Source organism: Pelodiscus sinensis, chromosome 16 (genome assembly GCF_052426305.1).
Source record: "Pelodiscus sinensis isolate ZL-2025 chromosome 16, ASM5242630v1, whole genome shotgun sequence".
Lineage (NCBI taxonomy): Eukaryota > Metazoa > Chordata > Testudines > Trionychidae > Pelodiscus > Pelodiscus sinensis.
This window is the reverse complement of record NC_143067.1, coordinates 20917533-20943801: the sequence shown is the minus strand read 5'-3', so window position 1 is coordinate 20943801 and position 26269 is coordinate 20917533. Positions and strand designations below refer to the sequence as shown.

Genomic DNA, 26269 nt, shown 5'->3' with positions numbered 1-26269 from the left:
TGCCAGAGAGGGGTGCGCTCCAGCCAAACCCCTTCCCACGCCGCTTTCTTTGGAAATGGGATCAGTGTTGCTAGCAGAGAACTATGCCATAGAAACAAGCTGTGGACCAACGGGGGAGACGCTCTGCATGGGAAACATTCCCCAGAGGCCATTTGATGTCCCTTTACATCACTTTCTTGCTCTGGCAATGTTAATGGGATTCGGTGTGTCAGGGTATCACTTTCTATGTATACATTGTGTTGGAGGAGAGATGGGACAAAGAGGCCTATTGGTACCTTCCCCTGTTTTTTTTAAAAAATACCTCCCATTTGGTGTGTTTTGGTCCATTCTAAAGGGGAGAAATGCTATTCAGTAAGGCTGTGTCTAGACTGTCCAGTTTTTCCGGAAAATCAGCTGCTTTTCCGGAAAAACTTGCCAGCTGTCTACACTGGCCACTTGAATTTCTGCAAAAGCACTGACTTCCTACTGTAAGAAATCAGTGCTTCTTGCGGAAATACTATTCTGCTCCCATTCAGGCAAAAGTCCCTTTTGTGCAAAGCTTTTGCGCAAAAGGGACAGTGTAGACAGCTCAGATTTGTTTTCCGCAAAAAAGCCCCGATTGCAAAAATGGCGATTGGGGCTTTTTTACGGAAAAGCACGTCTAGATTGGCACGGACACCAATCTAGATGCTCTTTTCCAAAAACTTTTCCGTTAATAGCATTTCCAGAAAATCATTCCAATCTAGACACAGCCTAAGTGTGACCCTCAGAGGATGCCTTATGGTACATTCCAGTGTGCAAGTGAGCTTGATTGAAGTAGGAAGTTCACTACAATACTCGCTTCAGTTTGGTGGCAGAATGTTATTAGAGGCCTCGGAGTCCCCCTCTGGAACATTACTGCACTAATTGCTAGACCCACATTCATAGTGTGGAGGAGGATTTTGGCAGACTCAAACATGACTTGGTTCAGGTACATTTGAATTTTCACTCAAGTGACTTTCCCAGTTGCAGTGTTGATAATTGTACATGGGAAATGTCCCGGAATCTCTCTTGTCTGCACCTGTTCGCTCAAATATAGAAGTCCATTCAAATCACGTACTTTCCTCCCAGACTGGCATAGTTTCTCTGGACTAAATAACAAGAGCCTGATTCTTATCTTAGTTTCATGGGTGTAACTTCACTGCCAGAAATTGAGTTATCCCCGAGTCTCTCTAGCACCATGGTCACCAACCAGTAGATCGCGATCTACCGGTAGATCTCAGGGGCTCCAAGAGTAGCTCTTGAGCCCTCTCTGAACTGTGCACCTGCGCAGTACATTTACATTAGATTTCCTCATGTAATGTAGGCGGGGCTTCAAGGAAGGGACGGGGCAGTAGATCTTAGCCTGTTCTGAAACTTAAAAAGTGATCTTGGGTGTAAAAAGGTTGGAGACCACTGGTCTAGCACAATGGAGAGCAGACTCAGGTCTTAAGTATCTCTAAAAATGCTGGCTTCTAACAGGGAGACTCTCAATAGCACTCTGAAAACTGTTCTGTGTACTGGGTGCTGGAAAATCAGGCTGCACTCAGTGTCAGCTAGAAAGACACGGATGACCAGAAATAGAACTGGAACATTGTAAATGAACCGTGAAAAATAACACTAGGCCTAAATGTGCCACCCAAAAGAAGAAGAAGCAGAGATGCTGCGGAGAAGAGGCTTGGCCATTCTTTATTGAACAGACTGGAGCGACAACATAATCGGCTGCACAGATCCAAGCTGTGCTTGCAGCCCTATTCTGCTTCAAGTACCTGATTATTTGGATAGGAGCATGAAGGGATTGAAGGCAATGGCACACAAATGCAGTGCCTGACCTGTTGGTAGACGTTATGGATCTCACTACACTTGGCTCTGGAGCAGTGATTCATTTCTAGGAATGAGGTATTCACTGCTAGGAAAAAGAAACCCAGATCTGGAGATCTTCTGCATTGACTTTTTGTCCACTGGAGGCTTTTGATTTAGGCTGTACTTGTAAATGTCTGTTTAATTCTCTTTGGTGCCATTGCCCCTTGGTGCCATCCTGCACTGCTCTGACATCCGTTATACATGGGCCAAAATCTATAATCTGTATGTTCAGTGTTCAGAAGTGTTTGGATCCAGAGTCTCTGTTCAGATCTATTCCTAATGGAAGTATGTGAAATAGAAGCCCCTCTTGTCTCCTCCAGACTGGCTCTGTGCCTTATGCTCCATCACGTGTCTGAGCAAAGTTTAGTCAAATGTTCAAACCATACTGAGATTTTTGAAAGAACAACATTCCCTGCAAAGCCACAGAGGAATGAAGACAGGATCAGTGTCAACATGTGAAAAGGGGAAGCTGCAACTCTCCCAAACCAGTTGCTTCTCCTTATCATAAAAGCAAATTCTTAGGCCACATCTATGCTAATAGGAAGATTGACGCTGCTCTGAATTAAATGTAGTAGTGACCACAGGTCACTGACATCTGAGGGGTTTTGAGTGGTCTATGTGAAATGAATGGGTCGTCCCTAATAGGCAGGAGGCTCCATCAGTAGACCACCACCACACTTTACAATCTCGAGCCAGGTTGTCCCCCAAAGGTAAGTCAACCCAGTTATGTAACTGCTGGGTGTGAAAAATCCACAATGCGTGTGACAAAGTTAAGCTGGCTCAGCTCCTAGTGTAGATAGCACAGCTCAATAGAAGAATTCTTCTGCAAGCTAGTTACCCCATCTCAGGGAGGTGGATTAACTATGGCAGTGGGAGAACCCCTCTCCTTGCTGTAATAAGTGGCTACACTGAAGCGTTATAGCCGCAATGCTGCCGCTGTACCTCTGTGGCACTTGAAGTGTAGACACAGCCTTGGTTTCCTCCTGCCAACCTTTACTCGTGTAAGCAGTCCTGAGTCACATTAGGAGTCCTATTGACAGCAATTCACAGGAGTTCAAGGTTTTCAGAACCAGGTCTCTTGTTTGCAGTCTCACAAGAGAGCCAATGAGTGGTTCAACTCGGTGAGCTATAGACTCATCTCTAGGAGTGGTATCTGTCGATTACATTTGTGGCACCTGGGCGGGATGGGGTGTGGCAATCTGGGCTCACGCTGTGCATCTTGTATCCATTTCTGCTGGCTAAACAGTTTTCAGTTTTGTCAATCCATCGGCTCGCACCTGTATTAAGTTCCCCTTTAAAACCAAAGGCAAGGGATAACCAGAATAGCTGTGAATAGGATGATCTATTGGACCTTTCTCTTCGGAACGCATCTCATTTTAGCATTATTCCCTTTCCTTTCAGCCTCCATGTCACACATAATCATAGAATCATAGAACACTATAACTGGAAGGGACCTCAAGAGGTCAAGTTCAGTCCCCCGCCCTCATGGCAGGACCAGTACCATCTAGACCATCCCTGATAGATGGCTATCTAACCTGCTCTTAAATATCTCCAGAGATGGAGATTTCACAACCTCCCTAGGCAATTTATTCCAGTGTTTAACCACCCTGACAGTTAAGAAGTTTTTCTTAATGTCCAACCTAAACCTCTCAGCTACGTCTACATTGGCATCCTGGAAAAGGATAGTAGGAATAAGAAATCCTCCGGAAAAGGGCTTATTTTCTGGAGAATCGCGTCTAGACTGGCGCTTTTCTCCAGCTTATCCCCAAGCCGGGAAAAAGCGGCAGCCATGTAAATGCAAATGCCGCAGGGGATATTTAAATCCCCCGTGGATTTGCAATTCCAACTCGTCACATTAGCATCCCTTTTCCGGAAAGGGATGCCAATGTAGACGTAGCCCTCTTGTTGTCGATTAAGCCTATTGCTTCTTGTCCTATCCTCAGAGGCCAAGAAGAACAATTTTTCTCCCTCCACCTTGTGACACCCTTTTAGATACTTGAAAAAGGTATCAGCATGAAGGCTTCTCAATTCCTAATCAGTACACACACTCCCATTCTTTGAGACCAAGGGAGTTTATTATCTCTCACCAGACCTAGTTAATTTTTTTACAGATTCATGAGGCTGACATTGAAGTTTCAGGACTGGCACTATTAGAGGCTTATTATAGATAACTTGCTGGTTTGAGCTGTCTCTCTCCTGGCCTTTGTGTTAAATTCTCTCTCTATTGCACTTCTTTGATGCAAACATTTATTTAGGTCAATGCTACACTCCTGATTTTTGCCAGCATAGCTACATTAGTCAGGGACGTGAAGTGTTGCTATCCCTGACTGATGGTTCTAGTAGTGTAGACAAAAATACACAGGTACCGGCAAAACTGCATTTTTACAGGGACAGCTTGTTCTTTTTGTGGGAGTTTTTTTCCTCACTATTGTTATGGACTTGTTGATGGTCATGCGCATCTTTTTATTTTTCTTACATGGGAGAAGCAAAAGCATGGCACAGACATGGAATGGATTATACATGATCCAGATCATACATAGTCCTTGTACTACATGTATACGGATTCTGGTTATGTGAAGACAGATTATTCTGTTATGCAAATGAAATATCAGATAGAAAGATACATGTGGAATGAGCGCGAAAATTGGAAGCTTGAGCTCTGAAACAAATACCTAATTTAACAATGCTCATTTACAATGATTTTGCTTCCACTAGTCATTATTTTGATATATATTATGGTAGTGCCTAGAGGCCTCAACCAAGATCACAGCCTCATTGTATTAGATGGTGTTGCTGGCACTTGCAGGCATATATCACATTAGAGGATGTGCAGTTGTATGAGCCCTTGATATTGTGGTTAATGTGGTTAGTGTCATTTGTGATAGTGTCTCTCGTATAGATATATGGACAGAGTTGGCAGTGGGGTTTGTGGCAGGGGTAGGTTCCTTGGCAAATGTATCTGAGGTGTGATGTGTGGCTGCTGGAAAGAATGAATCAAACTGGATAATCTGTATGACAAAGGATGAATGGACACAAATCGGACGTCAGAAATGGTAACACATTTAAATTTGTAGGGGAACTTTCTAACCTGCCTCAATCATGGGTTTAAAAGTAGCCATTCTTCTACAAAGGAATTTCATCAGCCAATATAAGGGAAAGGGAGAAGGAGAGGGAGGGGAATTGGTATTCATCTACAAATATGACACTGTTTCCCTGGGGCTTGAACAAAGATAGTGACTGGATGTTGCATTATAAAGCCAGTCTCCCCTGCCTTTAACAATCTTGCATTTTTACATCTAAAGCTATGAAAGAGACACTTTCAGCCCACTTAATTAGCCTAATTAGCAGTGGTCCTACAATTTACAGGTACTTTTTTTTGATGTTGTACATATCTTGGTTTCTGTTATTTCCACTCCAGCTCGTCTGATGAAGTGGGTTTTGCCCATGAAAGCTCATGATACTATATATGTTTGTTAATCTCTAAAGTGTCACAAGACTACTCCTTATTTTTAAAGTTACAGACTAACACAACTACCCCTCTGAGACTTAGTAGCAGATAGTTGCTGTCTTAAAGAAGTTACAATCTGAAAAGAAATGAGACAAAAGATGGGGAAAAGGAAGTTTTGTTTTCTCTCTTTTTATAGATGGGGAGCTGAGTCAGTAACTGATTTGCTGATGGTCATACAGGAAGCCTCTAGCAGACCCGGGAACTTGAATTCAGGTCTTGTGCATCCTCATATAGCGCACACAGAAATGGAAGGCACGTTTTTATTGCTATATTCACTTCCATCCTTCTGAAAAGCCAAGCAATAGAAACCTGCCCTCCATTTCAATAATTAACCTAAATCTCCATTGCTAGCCTCTTTTAACAGTATGTCCTGGAAGTGACAGCATTTTGAAGATGGGAGAAGTGAGTTGTACATCTAGAGAGTTTGTATGATCACATCACAAATTTTCCACAGCTCTTTGGATCCAACAGGTTGAAAAGAACCATTTGAAGGTAAGTTCATTACCATCACAATTCCATTTTTCTTCTTTTTAACAGATCGAACATGAGCCTTGTCACATAGAACAAACCCCTCAAACTTGTCATTTCAATCTCTTCATATAATTATATCCTGTAAATTCAGACAGCTGAGCAGTTTTTGTATTATTTTACCCTCAGGAGAAATGCTAGCATTTTCTCAGCAGCCTGTTTTTACATCGGGGAGACTAAAACCATGTCCTGTGGAAGTACTTTACTCACATTCACCAAATATGCCTTATTGTCTCCTTGCTCATTTTAGACATGAGGTTAACGTTGCTTTGTGGCTACAGTTTAATGATTGAACCATGTTTAGTCCTGGTGAGAGTGGATGCAACTCATGTGGAAGTAGGTGATGTAAGTGATATAGATTTATAACTCTGGTCTGATTTTCTCCTTAGGTGTAAACTGGCTAGAAACCAGGTATAAGGCGGTGTATATACCTGAAGAAAGGTATATAAAAGCATATAATAAGAAGTAAAGTGCATATCAATAATGCTCACTGGGCTAATTTTTAGTCTGTTACATCTGTGCAACTCCAAGGCAGCCAAAAGTGCTTCACCAATGTAGATAAGAGCAGTTCCCTAATTTGCACTTGATACACAACCACACCTGCATTATTTGTAAATTTGGTGTTTTGCTGTTGTGACTATTCATGGCGGAGGGGTGGTGCGTGAAAGAGAAAAATGAATAGAGATAATACTATACCCCTTTTATTATAAAGGATCTCAAAGCATTTTACATCCAGAAATTACATGACTCACTACTGAAATGCACCCATCCTGGGGATGGAACACATGAACTAGTTAACAGTGCCCAGTGATACTACACAATAGTTCAGGATGATGCCATTACTATATCAGGTATTACTGCATCTAAACATTTTAGGGTAGGCAGAATTAAAGTAAAAACAAAGTTATAATTCAGTATTACACTGGAATCTGGCTTCATTTGATGGTTGCAAATTCTTTTGTGCATATAATATTCTATAAGGGGTAGGAAAAGGTGAAGATGGATTAGGGACCAGTCTGAAGAAGTCATCCTACCTTCTTTCCTGGGGAGGTGGAGGAAGGACACTGTGGGAAGGATTTGTCAGCAGTATATACAATCTTGGTCTTGCAGCTTATGGGAGGCACAGTATATTTTCTGCTGGTGGTAGTTTCAAGAAGCCAGTGTGAGCTGAGTCTCTGCATTAAACCTTTGTATAGCTGTTCCATTCATGGTTATTGCTATTGGATTTTTCCCCATCACTGTGTCAGCAATCTGATGATTTTTAAATGATCTGTCATTAATTTTAAATGGCATCAGAAACAAAATGTGCCAGCCTTCAACATGCTCAGGCCAGGTCTATACTAGGGGGCAAAGTCAAACTAAGGTATAATACTCCAGGGTACATGAATAGCATAGCCGGAGTCGAGGTACCTTAGTTCGACTCACTGTGGCATCCCAGATGTGGGGGGTCAATGGGAAAAACTCTTTTATCAACTTCTCTTACTCCTTGTGACTCAGTGGCATACCGGAGTCAACAGGAGCATGATCAGTGGTTGATTTAGCACCTCCTTACTAGACCCGCTAAATCGACTCCCGGGAGATTGATCTCCTCAGCATCAATCTCTCGGTAAGTGAAGACAAGGCCTCAATCACGATTCTTTGTACTTTAGAATCACAGTTTAATCCTCCCTCAGGATTACTATAAATAGCAATGGAAGGTTTTGTATTTTGCTTCTGTTCCTCTGATGTAAAAATATTATTGCTTGTCCCTGTAGCCATCAGTATCCTTAAATTACTAGAGTAGGGCAAATTTGGCCATCAAACCTATTGTCTAGGGCAGGAAAATGTTAGAGGCAGCAGAGCGAGTACTTGAGTGGGTGACTGTGAGCAGGCCCACTGATGGGATGGGGGCAAAGTGGGCAATTCCCCCAGACCCTGGTGATTTTAAAGAGCAAGGGGGGCAATTACCCTGGCTTTGCGCACTCTGGCTGGCTCTGAGTGCTGGTGTTAGGGCGGGACAGGGATGGCGCTGGTGGCTGTCCTAGCCCTTCCCCTTCTGCCTGAGGTCCCACCCCTTCCATTGCCCAGGGTCCCAGCAATTCTGTTGGCTCCCCTGACTGTGGGTTTGTATGGGGTGCACATTTGCTAGTTTACTTCCAGCAGCAGAAGTCACTAGTGAAGGCTGTATGCTAATGCTCCACTAGCAGAAAAACTGGTTACCTGTGTAATCATAAGAATTACAGATGGGAAAGACTTATTGGGTCCTTTTGTCCAGGTCTTTGCCCATGGAAGGTATGAAACCTCATGGCATGAGCTACTCAGAACCTCCACAGAGCAAAAATGTGGCCAAGATGCAAACACTCCAGAGTCTTTGTTTGGAGAGGTAAAGTGGAAAGGGAAATTATCTGAAAGGTATCTGTTCTCTATTGTGAGAATCATTGTACAGAGCCACTCTGTTCATAGGCAGTGCAGTATGTGATTTATTTCTGCAAGTTAATTCAGAGCAGAGTATTGTGAATGATGGCATGTCCTTCTAACCATAAGCCAGGAACTCCAAAAGGGCAGCCATTTTGATGTGAGTGACTTAGGTTTACCAGACCTTACCCCAACAAAAACAGGAAGACCATGATGCGCACTCTTTATATTGGGGTAGTCAATAAGCAGACCACGGACCTAATCTGACTGCCACGTGCTTTTGAACAAAGCCCCAAATCTTTTTTACTTACTTATCATCATTGTTTTTCCAATTCTTTTCTGTGAAGTCTGGATCTCAACTATACCTTAACCAAGAAGTTTGGTCCTTGACAAAAAGTAGTTGACGGCTCCTGTTCTACATGGTCTTTTGGCTGCACGCAGTCTTGACCAGGCCCTCAGTATGTACTGGGACAACCTGGGTGGGAATTTTCATCACAGAATAGGTGCCTAAAGTCTTTGAGTCTAGAGGAGCAGCCTGCATAATCCAGATGACATGTTCATGCCTGATATGGAATCTGAACAAGGGAAGAAAGATGATACTGCTCCTAGACAGGTGGGGCTGCCAAAAAGATGGATAATGTGACAGGGCATTTGCCCTGCACTGACCCTTTAAGGGCAAAACCACCAGCCCTGAGTGAGGGCTGAGAGTGAGGCAGCTGTGCTAATGAGGCCCAGCTGGGGGCTATATAAAAGACTCCTGAAGGGCGAGAGGGAACAAACTGCTGCTTTGGACAGAGAGTAGTAGGGATCTGACTACCAGGGAAGCAGGAAGCCTCTTGAAGATAGAGCAGTGCTGGGGAAGGCAGGCAGGGCTGGGGAGGCTTTGGCCAACCAAGCTCACAGGATGCAGGGCCTGAGGCAAGGCCTAAAGCTACTGGGGCTGCAAAGGGCAGCCATGGTAGGCAAGGGCATCATGTCCACGCCCCTTTGCCACTACTGAGTGGCCACCACAGACTGCAGTTTGCCCAAGGCAGGGGCTAGATGAAGACTGACAGTGGGACACTGAGGCAAGGTGGGTACAGGGGACTTGAGTGTTCCCTGGGAGAAGAACTGGGGGCCCCGGGAAGGGGAGGACCCTGGAGTGCACAGTGGAGTAAACAACCCCCTCCCAGGAGGTGGGGGGGAGCTCAGGGACTGGAGTGGGCACCGCTGGAGGGCAGTGTCCTGAAGAGGATGCCAAGGACACAGAAACACAGGGAGGCAGCCAGTGAGCTAATTCTGAGTGCAACCAGCTGGTGGTGCCAGGGTGATGAGTCTGCTCCGTGACAATAGCCATTGCATGTGGGATGTCAAGCAGCGAATGGAGCCAGCTGGCAAATCACAGTGTCATTCTCAACTCTCTTAGAGGTGAAGAAACCATTCCTATCACTCTGGACCCCGATGATAGTGAGAATGCAGCCTGACACCACTTCCCAGATCGCCTTCAGAAGCCCTTCTCGTTATACTAGATCCCTGCTGTGCCAGTCCGATGTTGGGGAGGGATAGTATGGAGCTATCTCATTCTGCTGCCCTAAGTAGAAGACAGTGTCAATGCTACTCAAAGTGCCTGCTAAGGGAGCATCTTTTGGTGTGAATGCATCATAAATAATAACAACCAAACAAAAGCCAACATTCAACTGCATATGCTACAGTTTTCTTAGCGGAGAGGGGAACTGAAGGAGACCCAGAGAAGAGTTTAAAATTGAAGCAATGAATCAATGTCCTTCCCGTCAAGAACTAACCTCAGACCTCTTGGATCATTTTTTTAGAATAACCCAAGACTCAAGACAAAGCTGACCCATGAATCTGCCTTTTTTCCCCTTTCCTCCAGCCATGAAAATTACAAAATCAATCCATTTGACTTGAACTCTGCGGTTACAAACCCAACAAACCACCAGAGTGGAATATTTGATAGGCGAATAAAGGAGTATAAGACTTTCAGCATCACTGCCTCCCAACTTCAGTATTTCATAGAGCAACATTGCATGCTACTGAAAGCCTGGGTTATTCTATTCTATTCCTGACTTGCCATCTGAGTCTGACTCATTGCCTTGGCAACAAATTAAAACGCTATTACGTGATTTTCTTTCAGGACCTAATTTTCTAAAAGCAGGGAAACCAGCTTCTGAGATTTAGGGCAGGTCATTTTGCTGCTGCTTAGAGCATGGCACCACCCTAATCCAGCCTCTTTTCTTTCTTATTCCTAATTAATTTATAGCAAATCCATGCATGCTCTGTGTTGCTCTCTCATGCATGCCCTGCTCAGCTGTGTTCATGCTATGGGATGGTAAATAGCTGAGAGTCTGCATGGAGCCCGACTTGGCTTGTCTAGTAATTTTTGCTCTCCTGCCAATTGCTTGAGCAAGTGCAGAGTGATTGCAATGGAACAGGGATAAATATCACTGCAGTTACTGAAATATGGGTTCGGGTGTGGGACTTTTTCTCCCTGTCATTTTTTGGTTTACTCTCTACATTAGTAATGTGGTATCTTGCTCATCTGCACCCCGCATAGCTGTATTTCAGTCTTCTAACCAGGTAAATGATTAGTAGGTTCCTAGATCTTCAAGACCAGAAGGGATCATTTAGTCTGACACCCTGCATAACACAGGCCAGAGAATTTCATTCACTTACCCCTGTACTGAGCCAATTAATCTCTACTCACCTTTTTATGTGAATTTATGTGTGTCATTCTTTCTCCTCCTCCAATATAAAATTTTCTTAAGTTCTTACATGACTGCCCTTTTTACTGAGTTCCTAATGCTGCAAAATTCAGAGCTGAAATCCTCCTCTCTGAGGGGCTATGTCTAGACAGGCATGATTTTCCGGAAATGCTTTTAACGGAAAAGCTTTCCGTTAAAAGCATATTCGGAAAAGAGCGTCTAGATTGGCACGGAAGCTTTTCCGCAAAAGCACTTTTTGTGGAAAAGCGTCTGTGGCCAATCTAGATGCGCTTTTGCACAAAAAAGCCCCAATCGCCATTTTCGCCATTTCGATCGGGGCTTTTTTGCGCAAAACAAATCTCAGCTGTCTACACTGGCCCTTTTGCGCAAAAGTTTTGCGCAAAAGGGACTTTTGCCCAAATGGGAGCAGCATAGTATTTCCGCAAAAAGCACTGATTTCTTACAGTAGGAAGTCAGTGCTTTTGCAGAAATTCAAGTGGCCAGTGTAGACAGCTGGCAAGTTTTTCCGGAAAAGCAGCTGATTTTCCAGAAAAACTGGCCAGTCTAGATACAGCCAGGGTGTGTATAGCTATAGTTTTGGTGTTTGCTCACCTCTGATAAAATGACTGAAAGTGTGATATCTGGTAACTACATTTGATGCTGGTAACTACATTTTTCAAAGGCTGGCATGTCTACACTACAGCGCTAATTCGAACTAAGTTAGTTCGAATTAATTAATTCGAACTAAGCTAATTCGAACTAACGCATCCAGACTAAAAAACTAGTTCGAATTAGCGTTTTGCTAATTCGAATTAGCATGTCCACACAGAGTGGACCCTGAACCGGGGTTAAGGATGGCCGGAAGCAGTGTCGGCAGGGCATCAGATGAGGACTTAGAGCGTGGAGCTGCTGTCTCAGGCTAGCTGAGGGCTGTGCTTAAAGGGACCCGACCCCCACCCTAGACAGACAGTTCTCAGGGGTGCCCCACTTGCAAAGCAGTCCTGGCTTGGATTGCCCGGAGTACCCACACTGGGCACATCACAGCACTCGGCCATCAGACCGGCTGCACTTGCCGCAGGCTGCCATCTGGGGAGAGGGGGCAATTGGGGTGCTGCAGGAGAGCTTCCACCCCCAGAAGCCTGCAGAGCCAGACCAGTCCTCCCCATCGGGGGCTCGTACCCCATGCCTCTCTCACCTCCTTCCACTTACCCCTCCCTAGCCCCCCTTCCTGATGTACAAAGTAAAGGACAATTGTGTTAAAAAATAGAATCTCTCTTTATTGAACAAAACTCAGGGGCTACGTCTACATTGGCCCCTTTTCCGGAAGGGGCATGGTAATTTTTGAAATCGCAATAGGGAAATGCGTGGGGGATTTAAATATCCCCCGCGGCATTTAAATAAAAATGTCCGCCGCTTTTTTCCGGCTTTTAGAAAAGCCGGAAAAGAGCGTCTACACTGGCCCCGATCCTCCGGAAAAAGCGCCCTTTTCCGGAGGATCTTATTCCTACTTCCGGAAAAGGGGCCAATGTAGACGTAGCCAGGGAGACTGGGAAAAGGAGGTGGGAGAGGGGAAGAGAGAGGGTGGGAGAGGGGAGGGCGACTACAATGATGAGGGGTTTGGAACAGGTCCCATATGAAGAGAGGCTAAAGAGACTGGGACTTCTCAGCTTAGAAAAGAGGAGATGGAGGGGGGATATGATAGAGGTCTGTAAAAGCACGAGTGGGGTGGAGAGGGTGCATACAGAAAAGTTCTTCATTAGTTCCCATAATAGAAGGACTAGAGGACACCAAAGGAAAGGAATGGATAGCAGGCTTCAACTAATAACAGAAAGTTGTTCTTCACAAAGCAAATAGTTAACCTGTGGAACTCCTTGCTGCAGGAGGCTGTGAAGGCTAGAACTAGAACAGAGTTTAAAGAGAAGTGAGATCAATTCATAGAGGTTAGGTCCATGGAGTGGTATTAGCCAGGGGGTAGGAGTGGTGTCCCTGCCTGAAGTTTGTGGAAGGCTGGAGAGGGATGGCACGAGACAAATGGCTTGGTCACTGTCTTCGGTCCATCCCCTCCAGGGTCCCTAGGGTTGGCCGCTGTCGGCAGACAAGCTATTGGGCTAGATGGACCTTTGGTCTGACCCAGTATGGCCATTGTAAGCTCAGGGCTCAGGGTCGGGGGTCTCAGTGGACCACCTTGATTTTCATGCAAACCTGCTCCTGGGTGGCCAGGCTGGCAGCTCTCCTGCCCTAGACGGCCGCTTTCCTGTGCCTAGTGCGGAGGTTGTGGACGAGGTCTACGATCTCCGCACTGGACCAGGCGGGTGCCCACCTCTTGCAGTCCTGGGCAAGCTCCCGGGAGCCGCCAGCCTGGTCCCGGGAAGAGGGAGAGGGCTGGGGGGCATCGGGTGGGTGGCTCGATCTGTGCCAGGGGCAGGGTCTGCTGGCTGGGTGCTGACAGGCTTGCACCTGGCACGGGCACCGTAGCCAGCCCGTGCCCCTTTAAGGGGTCCAGGGCCTGGAGGGGGGCAGACGAGTTTCCCTGGTGTTGGCCAGAGTGGCCACCAGGGAAAGCTGGGGAGGGCTAGCCTCCCACTAGTTCAAATTAAGGGGCTACACACCCCTTAATTCGAACTAGTAAGTTCGAACTAGGCTTAGTCCTCGTGGAATGAGGTTTACCTAGTTCGAACTAAGCGCTCCGCTAGTTCGAATTAAGTTCGAACTAGCGGAGCGCTAGTGTAGCGCCTATCAAAGTTAATTCGAACTAACGTCCGTTAGTTCGAATTAATTTTGTAGTGTAGACATACCCATAGCTACCTTAATATGTAGCACCCAGTGCTGCCTTCTGAAAGCCTGCTGTATCTTAAGGGTTATCCTCTTTTGCTGTTCATATTGTGTGGCTCCCTGCATTTCAGTGAATTGCTTTCTAATTACAATAGGTACAGGCAGCAATTACTGCACTCAGACCAGCTGCAGGGAGAAGGGGGAGGAGTGCAAGCAATGCTGTGATGCACAGAAAGTGTACAGTGCCAACTGCAGTATTTGTTCTGGCACTGGAGAAATCATTAGCAAACCACAACTAGGATACCAGTGGTGCCAATTCAGATATATTTTGGGAGGGGGAGTAAATTCTGGTTTCTTCCCCACCCCCAGTAGAGACCCCAAGTCTCCCTCAACTGGGAAATCTCCCATTTCTTACCCACACTCTGCAGGATCTGGGGCTACCAGGGCTAAAGTTCCTGAAGGACTCCCCTATGCTCTGCCATTCAGAAATAGATGCCCCATAGGCCAGGTGGCAATTCCACAAACTGACATTTGGCCCAGCTGCCCCTCCATCCGTAGGGTCAGATTAAATATCAGTGGTGCTGAAATCAGCCCCCCTCTAGTAGCAACTGGTGCAGAACCTTGTCGTCAAGGTGGCCAACCGTACCCCTCCCCCCAGCTCAGGAGCCTATGGGACTTTAAGGAAGTTCAAAAGCCTTGTGTGGCAAGGACATTGGCTCCCTGACCTCCCAGCTGATGACACCGTTGGCTATTTTGTGCTGTTCTGGTCACCATAAGCCAAAACCTGACCTGGGGTGATATATAGGAAAGGGGCACAGCATAGGACAGCACTGGGAATGGTGGGAATGGAAGTGGAACTGACTTCATCGCTAGCTGGTACACAATGGGACATGGTATGGCAGCCACCATGGCATGAACAGCCCACCCCCCACATGTGAGTAGCATGTACACCACTGCCGGCAGCAGCTGCTAGCCTCGGAGAGAGTGCTTCTTCATTTTAAAAACCAGCACTGTGTGCCTCACCCTGAGTCAGTGTGTGTTGATAGGCAAGCTCTTGTTCCTAATACATGCTCAGCACCAGTCCACTCCTTTCTCCTCCAAGCACAACCTGACTCTAATCAGTCAGGATTTTGCCTCATATTGTTAGGTCATTACTGAGTCTGGAAAGGAGCAGAATGCCAGGTGAAGAAAGCTTTGAGTAGCAAAATGGGTCAATAACTTGCTTCCTGCTGTACTTCTCTCCTATTTCTGGAATCTTAGGTGCAAATGCAAAGAATGTTTGACATGCAGTTTCAAAAGAGCTGGCAAAGTAAATCCTGTCAATTCAAAAAGGAGCTGGAGATGATTTCAGAAGAGAAGAGAATAGCAAGGCATAGTCACTATATATAGGACCCAGTGTGAAGGTGGCAACGTTGGAGTACGCTGTATTTTTATCTCAATAGAGGAGGTATCTGTCTATCTCCCAGAAAATGCTGTAGGGGGATGTTATCCTCCTGTACATGCACTGAGACAAGAACATACGCCTTAGGCAGATGAGTATTTTCTATGTTTCTAAGGGCAGACTTTCATGCTCTCTGGATATTTTTGTCTGGCTCAGTTTTTTCCCCGTATTTTCCTTGTTCTATAATGTTCAAATAGCAGTTTAGTGGCGTGATTCACTAACAAAGTATCTGTTTCTGGGATAAAGTTTGGTCCTGCTACACTTTCGAGGACTATGGAAGCATTCTGCATAGTGCTACAGACAGAAACTTTTCACTCTTCACACGATGGTCAAAAATGTTTTACTTTGTATCCACACTATAGCTTTCTCTCTTAGCTGAAAAGTTTAAGATACTTGCTTCACAACCACAGGTATCTGCATCCATGGATGTGGATTCAGATACATGTGGCTCATTTCTGCAGATATGGATGCGGATGCAAATTTTGTGTCTAAAACCCATTATATCCTTCGGTATCCAGATGAGAATATCTTGGATCATTTTTCGTGGATGTGGATACAAATTATATCTGTGCAGGGCTTTAACTATGACTATTGTCTCCACTAAAATCCTCACAAAAATGAGATGCTAATTTCACCGAGCTTGATCCAAAGCTCATTCATGATTCAAGATTATTCTTTGTCACAAACTTTAATAGCTTGTTTTTCACAAATCTTAAACTGAGAAGAGTCACCAATTTGAATCATTGTTACAGTTCATTTGAATGCAAACAGTGAGCTAGAAATCAATATGTTTCGAGATTTATCTGCATTTTCTCTGAGGTTCTCTCTACTCTTCATTAAACCGTGGTGGGCTTTTTTTTTTTAATCAAGTTATTTTAAGAACATTATGAAAACTGCTGGAGAGGGTCGGGAATGAGGGAAATCATCTCAGAAGTTCAAACTTGTTCTGCAACTGAAAATACTCAAGAAACCAGGCTGCTGTCTTTCCAGATTCCTTCATCCGAGCTATATAATAATAATAATAATGCTAGGGACATCTAAGACTTGATCCAAAGCCCATGGAATGACTTCCAATGACTTCAATGGGCACAGAAAAAGGCTCCTTCAGTGCCTTCTCACCCAAGGTCTTAAAGTGCATTTAAAATCTCAAATAATTTTGTCTTCACAATGTACTTCTGAGCTAGGTAAGTATCATCATTCTATAGTTTGGAGAACAAAGGCAGCTCAATCCCATTTCCACCGGAGTTAATGGGGGATTTGCCCAAGATCCCACAGGGAGTCTGGGGGACAAGATGGCCTCCAGATTGCTACTTCTATGCTGTTACCAGAAGACACTCTGTCTTCCCAATCTGTCTTAACCAGAAAACCATTTCCCCCTGTCCAGCTATGTTTACTACATGGGCAATATCATTTTTATAGAGGCCTTGAATTATTATAATTTATCTTGGTGATCAGAGGACATAAACTCATGTATTTGTCTTGAATTTTTCAATTCTAATCACATCCGTGATTGTTACCATTTTAGAGTCAGCAACATCTTGTCAGTAAGGGCTAGTTCAGTTAGGGGACTTTCTGTGTGTTATGTGTGTACATGGCCTGGTTCATCACTGCGGTATATATCACAGTGCTATATAAATGCAAGGCTTCTTCCAGGAGGGTCAGCAGCGTTAGTTTGTGTCCCATCCCTAAGCTCCTTTCCCTGAAGCTAGCCTCTGGGATTTTCAGGATCTCTACCAAGCATTTATAAATCTCAACTACCCACCCAGAGAAATAAAAAAGCAAATTGAAAGAGCCAGACGAATACCTAGAAACCATCTACTTCAAGACAGACCCAAGAAAACCAACAATAGAACACCACTTGTCATCACCTACAACCCCCAACTTAAACCTGTCCAACACATTATCAATAAACTACAGCCTATATTGGAACAGGATACCATACTCAAAGAGGCTCTGGGAGACAGACCCATAGTCTCCTATAGACAACCACCTAACCTCAAGATGATTCTTACCAACCACCACAGGACATACCACACTAATACCAACCCTGGTACCTTCCCTTGCAACAAACCCCGTTGCCAGCTTTGTCCACATATTCATTCTGCTGATACCATTATTGGACCTAACCAAGTGAGTTATAAGATCAAGAACACATATTCCTGCGCATCCAGAAATATAATCTATGCTATCATGTGCCGAAAGTGTCCGTCTGCTATGTACATTGGACAAACATCTCAGACACTTCGCCAAAGGATTAATGCCCACAAAACAGATATCAGACAAGATCACAAAGAGAAAACAGTTTCTTGCCACTTTAACCAGAAAGGACACTCTCTAAATGACTTAGCCACCTGCATTCTGCTACAAAGACCTTTTACATCTGCACTTGAAAGGGAATCCTCTGAACTGTCATTCATGTTAAAATTCGACACTTGCCAACAAGGACTTAACAAGACTTTGAACTTTCTCACCCATTACCAAGACAGTTTCCCCAATTATCACCTGTAATACCATTAACTCACAAACATCCCACTCTCCCTACCTTTAATATCAGCAATTCACAGACATTTACCTTCCTTCCTCCCCCTTCCCACCCCCCCGCATCCCCCTTCTGTTCTGCAATGTGATTTGTCCTCTTCATATTTGTTCATTTTTTTTAATTGTATCCTTTGGTATATATGGTTGTGACTACTTTCTTCCACTATTTGATCTGAGGAAGTGGGTCTGGCCCACGAAAGCTCATCATCTAATAAACCATCTTGTTAGTCTTTAAAGTGCTACATTGTCCTGCATTTTGCTTCTATATAAATGGAGCTACCAAAACGTGTAGCATTCTGCAGCATTTCTGAGGATCTCAAAGTGCTTTATAATATTAATTAAGCTTTTCAGCACTCTTATAGTATATGTTGTTATGCCCATTTCCAGATGGTTAGACTAAGGCATGGAGATGTTAAGGGGCTTCCTCAGTAGTACTCAATGAGGCAATGCCAGAGCAACATACAGAACATCACAGTCCTGTTGTCTTGGACTTTTCTCTAGCCAGCAGGGAAGTAGTCTAATCAGCTATTCTAATTCCAAGGATAATTTTATTTTAACTGGTTTTGGTAGCAGCAAATAGCTGAATGACACTAATGAACAATATCAGTAAAAGGTTTTTACTTGTCCTGAGAGCTAAGTAATATCTAAAGCACCCAGAGAGAAAAGAAGAAGATGATCATAAAAGGAATTAAGTTTTTGAATGGGGGCTGGAAGTAAACAGGATAAATTATTAAACTTTCTATCTCAAGGTGCAAATTCAGCCCCTAGTGACAGTAACTGAAAATGACTGCTATTTGATAAGGCTACATCTACACTGCAGCACTATTTTGGGATACAGAGGTATCCCGAAATAGCTACTCTGTGTCTTTTGAGCATGCCCGTTATTTCAAAATATAATGGGCACACTATTCCGACGTCCTGTAAATCTCATTAGAGGAGTGCCGGATATTTCAGAATAGCGATTTATTTCAAAATAAGTGCTATGTAGACAGCACCAAATTTCAAAATTCACTCAAAATAAGCTACACAATTTGCCTAGCTCAAATTGTGTAGCTTATTTTGAGCTCTGGGTGCAGTGTAGATGCACCCTAAATGACTAGCAGCCTCTCTGAAATACATCAGTGATTAATTCCAGCTCCTAGAGGGGATCTATTTTCTATTGGCCATGCCACCAATTGTCATTTCATTGACTGCTTTAATACAGCCAGCAATTAAGGGTTACATGGTGATGGAGGCTGAAATGCCCATGTGATGGTCTTTGGGGTGAAGAACAAAGATGGGGGTATTGTCAAAGAAAATTTATACTTCTATTATCTGATATATTTGTTCTGGGGCTACAGAACTTCACTTCATAGGACAGACTAATTTGTCACTTGCACTACGTTCATTCATAGAGTAATTTAAAGAATGAAGCAATGAAATAAATAGCAGGAGATTGATTTTCTATTGTATTATGCCTTCCAAGCCTTCCACTCTATCAATATTGCAGTTCAGGCCATTTGGGACTCTGCTTGGTGTATTATGGTTAGGACTGGATTTGAGCTACAGCCAGAATTTTCCTGGTCTGGGTGAAATATATTTTGCGGCAGAACAGGTAGGTGTGCAGGAGAACGAGGTGACTGATTTCCTTCATGATGACTGGCTCTGGTTTCTTATCTGGCCGGTGACCTAACAGAATGAAAAATGAGACTACTGGCAGTGATAAGGGCAGTGTGCTCACTTAATAACCCTACTAGGATTACAATAATATCCACCAATAGGCTACCATGTCTGCTAGTGCTCTCCAGTGGGATTTGCAGTTTATCAAATGTCTTCCCTTTCTGCAAATAGTCTGGTTAAGAGCAGCCCTCACCTTTTACGCTTTACGGTCACAGGGAAATGACAAGTAACCAAACCATTGTAAAATTTAATTTGCTACAGCCTCCATTTCCATGCATGATAAATGTAATAATATAATGATAGAGGCAAGTTTTCTAATTCCCTCCTCTGTATGTATGTACATATCTATTACTTATTTATTGTATGAATTTAGGGATGATGAAAGGTTACCACTTGACAATCTAGAACCACTAGACCATAGACTAGATCAAGAACACACAGTGGAAATGCAAGCTTACCCATACTATCCCTTTTATTTATGTCAACCCTGACCTTAAAGAAACATAAAAAACAACAAATGGTCTGGTAGCACTTTATAGACTAACAAAACATAAAGATGGTATCATGAGCTTTTGTGGGCACAGCCCAGTTCTTCAGATGACCTGAGTTTTGAGTTTAGAATGTGCAGACCCAAAATAAATAGGAGACAATGAAGAGGAGGAAAGAAACAGACTTCTACAACTGAGGGAAATTCAGACTCTTGGTTAAGGCTGGATTGGGATGCCATTTAGATTACAGTGCCACATTAATCCATGGGACATCAGATTAAAGACACAACATATTTCTCATACACCACCCAACAGCTGCCAGAGAACAGGAATTCTGGATCACTACCAAGCTGTGCTGGATTTGAACTATGGACAGGTAATAACAGCCATCCGTTCCCTTAAACAACACTGGTCTTTGGTGGCCACATCAGAAGGAGTTCCAGGGCATAAACTTTTGGGGCAGCAATGCCACATTTTCACACACTCAAATGGAAAAATCTGGGCTGCATTTCCAAAGATCATTTTAAAGTGCCACACATGAAAGAAGAGTTTCTAACTCCACAGAGGTTGTGAGATTCAATGGGCTGCATCTACCAAATTATACTTTTTTTAGGGTACAGTTTGGTATACTGTATCCAGTTCTAATTGTATACAGAAATATGCTTGTACTTAAATGTTACACAAACACTATGCACATGCAAGTATGTGGTTATTCAGTGTATATGTACTTGTAAATTCATGTCTCTGACAATCATTCTACTCAAATACCCTCTAACTTCACAACCCTTTGTTTTTGAGTATTATGAAAAGGATTTAGATGAGAATTATATGAAAACTGTTCAAGAATTGAAGAGATGACAGATTAGGGACAGGAACCCAGTGCAGGTAAAATAAAATCTGTTGTCAAACTTTTACCCCAAATTCAGACAGAACCAAATTTATTTAAAAGGTCAAATAACATGAGTTGAATATATAAGATAAAAAATATCAGAAGATAACATGGAGAAAGCCACTTAGGGTTTCTAAAATTAGGCTGGTAAAATCACTGAAGGCGGATGTGGGCAGGGGGCAGAAGACCAGTCTAGTCAATAGATAAAAAGAAAAGACATTTCAACTTTTATCTTTCTTGATTCTGCATTTCCTGAGTTAATTTCAGATGGGAGATATATTTACCAAAATATCCATCTGCAAGTCAGAGCAGAAAATATTTCTGGCCCAACTGAAACAAGCAAGCACCAGAAAACTCATGATAAAAATTGTTTTATTGAAATTTTTGCAACCTGATTTTGAGAAAGACAGTTATTTTTTATAAGCTTGAGATTTAATGTTACTGCAGAGATCAGCTCAAATAGCCAAATATCACAAGGAGACAGCAGGCAGATTTGTAATCCAGTGAACTAGTTGCTTCTATACTAAGTATTTCTGCAGTGCTACTAACAGGAATGTTTTCATGGCTTTTGACACATAATAATGTAACTTTTTCTACCTATGAAGATATTAAGAAACATGGACTCTCCTTACCCCTTCCGTATGGATCCTGGGATTTGGTGCCAGCCTGTACTGATTAAGTTGTAAACCTCTTGGATCTCCCCTGTCTCTCCTGATGGAGGCAGGAGAGGTCAGGACCCGAGATCTTTGGATGGAGCCAAACCTTGTAACATTTTGTCCATATCTGACACTGTCCAGTAAGCGAATTAGAAGCAAGTTGGACGGTAACTCTTCAATGCTGCAGAAGACTAGAGTTCTGCACTCTGGGCACCTCAGCTCATTCTGGGATTTCAGTATCCCCTGTAAACAAGGTTTGCAGAAGGTGTGCTGGCATGGTAGCACCTTGGCCGTGACATCTAGCTTTTCAAAGCACACAGGACATTCCAACAGGTCAAGCAAAGCAAAATCATCCATCTTTAGTGAAGAACTCCAGTCTCACGTGAAGCCAGAAAAGTCCACATGATACATTCACCAGGGCATTGGGTAGCAGTTACTTCAGTACCTTCAAAAATGACACTGAAATCTTGAACTCAGAAAACCATCCTGCACCAAGGAAAAGAGAGGAGGAGGAAATAAAGGAGCAGAACTTGACTGCTACAGTATGAAACCTATCCCACCTACATTGCAAAGCAATGCCTCACGAGCCAATTTGCAAATGTATACTTTGCTCTCGCATCCAAGTTTGAAGTGAGTCATTTGTGATTCAGTACTAGTAAGAAGAATTGTATTCAAGCTCAAGTCTGCTACAGGAGAGACCAAGCTTATGTTCCTATGGGTAGATAAATAACCGTAGCTCGATTGAGTCGACCATATTAATTCTTCATGACTGTGACCCAAAGCAGGGTGACTCAATCAAACGGGAACATTTGTTCTCACATATACTGTAGGAAAACTTTGCCTTAATGCTTTGCAGTCTATTTTAATGTTAATTAGGAATAGTATAACAATACTTAACCATCTCAGGAGAGGAGATCCTCTGATAAATATCCCATAGAGTCGAGAGTAAATATATTAAATCTTAACACAGCAGTTTAGTTACACACAATCCCACATACACCCACGCTGTTTCATTTTTAACATCTTTCCTCATTAGCTTTCTTTCTACTAGTTTTGGCAGCAATTCTGTTAAAAAAAGTCATCCATATACAAACATAATTCTTGTACCTTGATGAGAGACTTCAGTTAAGGAGTTATATGACTCTAGTTAAGGAGCTCTGCAATTTCATCCTCACCTAGTCTTGTTGCTTCAGTTATCCAAAACAGCCTGAGATGAAGTCATTATTCCTCCCACAATGTAAAGTCACTCAACCTGTTTAGCAAATTTTACAATTGTATGTTGTTTTACACTGGAATATGTATACATTCTGGATACAAGTTATAGCTTGTACAGTTTCTTAACATACAGTAAAGTGTGTGTGTGTGTGTGTGTGGGTGTGGGTGTGTGTGTGTGTGTGTGTGTGTGTGTGTGTGTGTGTGAGAGAGAGAGAGAGAGAGAGAGAGAGAGAGAGATACCTAAAAAGATTCTATTTACCAGGAATAATTTCCCCTCTGATGTTGAAACAAAATGTTGTTAACCCTGGCTTGTGCAATTTTAAATAAAAAGATTTTGTAGGATATTTTGCCTAGTAATCTGATCAGTTTATACCAGAACATTTCCCCATGGAGGAGGGAGAGTTATAAACAGCATAACTTTATTTGTTCAGCTTGTGTTTGAAGATATCTGCCCCAAAAGGAAATTAGAGCAGGCTGCTAATTCTTCAAGTACCACTAACCTTGTATTTGTGCCCTTTCCAAGGCAAAATCAGCTCTGCACAGCTTCTCCCTCCTCAAAATGCAGCCCTGTTGAAAACTTCAACATAACAACTATGTATGTTATTCATTGACAGATCAGCTTACATGTCCAGCTCTGTTAACTCTCTCACTGACTGACTGCTATTCAAAAGCAAGATTCAGAAAGACACTCCTGCTCCGTGGTTCTGGTTAGAAGCCAGATCCTCATTCGGTGTTCTGATCTCAGTGGAATTTATTCTGGACTTGCACTGCAGAAATGAGATCAGAATTTGGCTCTTCCTCTTTCTTGCCTATGCAACTGAGCTCGTTTCTGTGAAAAGGCACGGATCTTTGCTCTAAAGTCTCATTTTGCTATAAAACATGTTAATCAAAACAAAGCAAAGAAAAAAGATAGACGCAGTCTCAGAAATAGGCAGCAGTCAAACTTAGCATTATAAGAGCTGAGGTTTGCATACTGGCACAGTTCAATGGTCCAGAGACTAATTCCCCGTTTCTAGCACTGGCAGCAGACCTTCCAATGGTACCTCTTTCTGTTATATTTTATCAGATATGGGAATCCACTTTCTGGTCTGCTCTGGTGATCAGCCTGGATGCTATTAGATATTTGTGGGTCTGTCTGTGAGTCTGTTCAAGAACTCCTTCTGAATGGTAAGAGCTAGGACCACCACATTTGGTATGCAGCTTCCTCTTCTCTTAAACATAAAGCAGGGCCAGGGAGGGCTGGGTTGTACCAGGAGAACCAAAAGCACCAAGAAAGGAACTGTTTTCTATAAAATGGAAAGGTTCAGAGGGATGCAATACTGAGAGTGACCACTGGGGGCAGCGAGTCTGCAGGGGAGAGTTATCCTGCAGAGTGTCCACTGGTGACAGCCCTACCACCAGGGAACTGGCCAACAGGGCTGGGATTCCACCAACTTGCCTGCCAGCACACCAGGTAAGTAGCCCCCCTGCCCCAAAACTTCTATCCCCCCCCAGCCCTTGGCTGCAGCACTGGGGGGGGGGGGGGAGAAAAGGCCCCTGGTGGTTGGAGGGATGGGTAGCTGGGGGGAGAGGGGAAAACTGGGGAGCAAGAAAAGGCCCCAGCGGCCGTAGTAGTTGGAGGGGGGAGGGGAGAGAAAAGGCCAGTGCTGAATGGGACCTCTGTCCTGAGCCCCTTCTCACCCCCCAACGCTCACTATCGCAGCCTTCCCTGCTCTCATCCTCCTGCATCGCCTGCCCACAGTCCCAAGGCCCTGCCCTGACTCCTGTGCCCCGCCGCCAGCCAGCTCCCTGTCCTGAAGGAGCCAGGCAATGCCAGAAAAGTTTTCTAGTATCTTATAATTTACATACAATGGGCTAAAGTCACAAAGGGACCTAGACGACTTAGTCTAACATTTAGGTACCACTGGCATTCACAACCCCCTGCTCATCTGTGGCCTAACCCAGGAGGCCTAATTGCACCTAAATTTTCAGGCTAAAAGTTCCTAGATGCTTATATTTCTGCCTTTGGACCTTGGCCCTGATGCCTCATTCCTTACACCCAGATGCATAAGCCTCATTTGGTTGCACAAAGCAGGGCGAGCTAGGAATGGCATTGGTGGGGCTCAATTCTGTATGCAGGGTCACAGGTCATTTGCCAGATTGCATGCTATTGAAAATCCCTTGGAAGAGGTGGTACCTCACTATATAATTTTAGCCCAGTGGCTAAGACATTCACATAGGATGTGAGAGACCCATGTTCAAATACTTTCTCCCCTTTAAGCAGAGAAGAGAAAGGAACCTGACTTAGGCCAGGTCTATACTAGGTGAGAAGTCCACCTAAGACAGGCAACTCCAGCTACATGAATAGCATCTGGAGTTGACACATCTTAGGTTGAATTTCCACAATGTCTCCACTGCAGGAGGTCAACAGGAGAAACTCTCCCCTCAACTTCCCTTATTCCTCACAACCCTGTGGAGTACTAAGTCAATGGGGTTGCCATCAGCGATTCATTTAGTGGGTCCTTACTATACCCGCTAAATCAAATCCTGGGAGATTGACTTTCGCAGCGTTGATCTTGGGGTAAATGCAGACAAGCCCTTAAAGACCTAACTCACTGAAAGGAGGAGGCTTTGGACATGCCTCTTACCAGGACATCTCTCATTGGCTAGCTTAGGCAGCTCCTAATTTGGTATGCTGTCTTTTGCAAATCCCATTGTTAGGCACCAGTGTTCCCTCTAAACTGCGGGGCAGCACAGCTTCACAGCTGATTAATCAGCCCTACCCAGTAAGTCTGCTCCATGCACAGAGCCCTGAGTCTCTGACTGGGTGATTAATCAACTGGGAAGCTGTGCTGCCGCGCAGCTTAGAGGGAACACTGTTAGGTACCTCTTTCTTCTCATTCATTGTATAGGGAGCCTGGTGCCAGCCTCATGATCTTGAATCCAATTATTTTTCTAGACATCTGAAAGGTGTGAGGCTCTGCGTTGCAATGCTGAAGTCTCTTTGGCTATGTCTAGACTGCAAGCCTCTTTCGAAAGAGGCTTTTTCGAAAGTATCTTTCAAAAAAGCCTCTTTTGAAAAAGCGCATCTAGACTACAGTACGCGGATCGGAAAATCGATCCGCTTTTTCGAAAAAGAGCGTCCTGACTGCTGGACGCTCTTTCGAAATTAAAAGCCACCCAGAACCGCTTCTGCCAGGGCATGGGGGCAGCATTTCCTTCCGGGTGCTGCTGCCTGCCTGCCCTTTGCAGAGACGCGTGGTTAAAGGGACGCCCCTGAACACCCGTTGCTCTGCTTCTGCAGCTGTCTTTGCTGTCCCTCTAGGAGGTAAGCAAGGCATTGCAGTGCTGGTTTGGAGTGCTCAGCTTCCTGGGACACCCCAGCAGGTTTTTTGTGTGGAGGTTTTTCTGTTTTAGACCCATTTTTTTTGGCATGGAGCCAGAGCTGCCCCTGGGCAGGCGATGGCCCCACGCCATCATACTGCAAGTGTTGCTGCATCTACATGACACAGTCATGAGGCTACTTCCCCATCTGGACCCAGACCAGAGGTACGAAGGGATCGTCCGTCAAGCAGCCGCACTGCCCTTGCCTCCAAACTTCTTTGTGGACAGGCGTTTTTGGAGGCTTGACACAAGCTCTGAC

The 26269-nt window shown here is 44.1% G+C and overlaps 1 protein-coding gene across 3 annotated transcripts in view; it reads right to left on the bottom strand.

Moving 5' to 3' along the window:
- The window catches only part of SH3RF2 (SH3 domain containing ring finger 2), a 115573-nt gene extending 92240 nt beyond the window's left edge, over nt 1-23333 (bottom strand). Inside the window, exons 1-2 of one of the 3 annotated variants that reach the window (XM_014576271.4) lie at nt 23148-23333; nt 21409-21918 (exon numbers count right to left, since the gene is read on the bottom strand). In XM_014576271.4, the coding sequence (XP_014431757.2) occupies nt 21409-21789 (381 nt within the window). In that variant the 5' untranslated portion in view covers nt 21790-21918; nt 23148-23333. Of the gene's footprint in view, nt 1-21408; nt 21919-22539; nt 22748-23147 lie in introns of those variants that run through there. The other 2 variants (XM_075900303.2, XM_006128554.5) reach the window with 2 other exon arrangements.
- Between the last annotated feature and the right edge of the window lie 2936 nt (nt 23334-26269).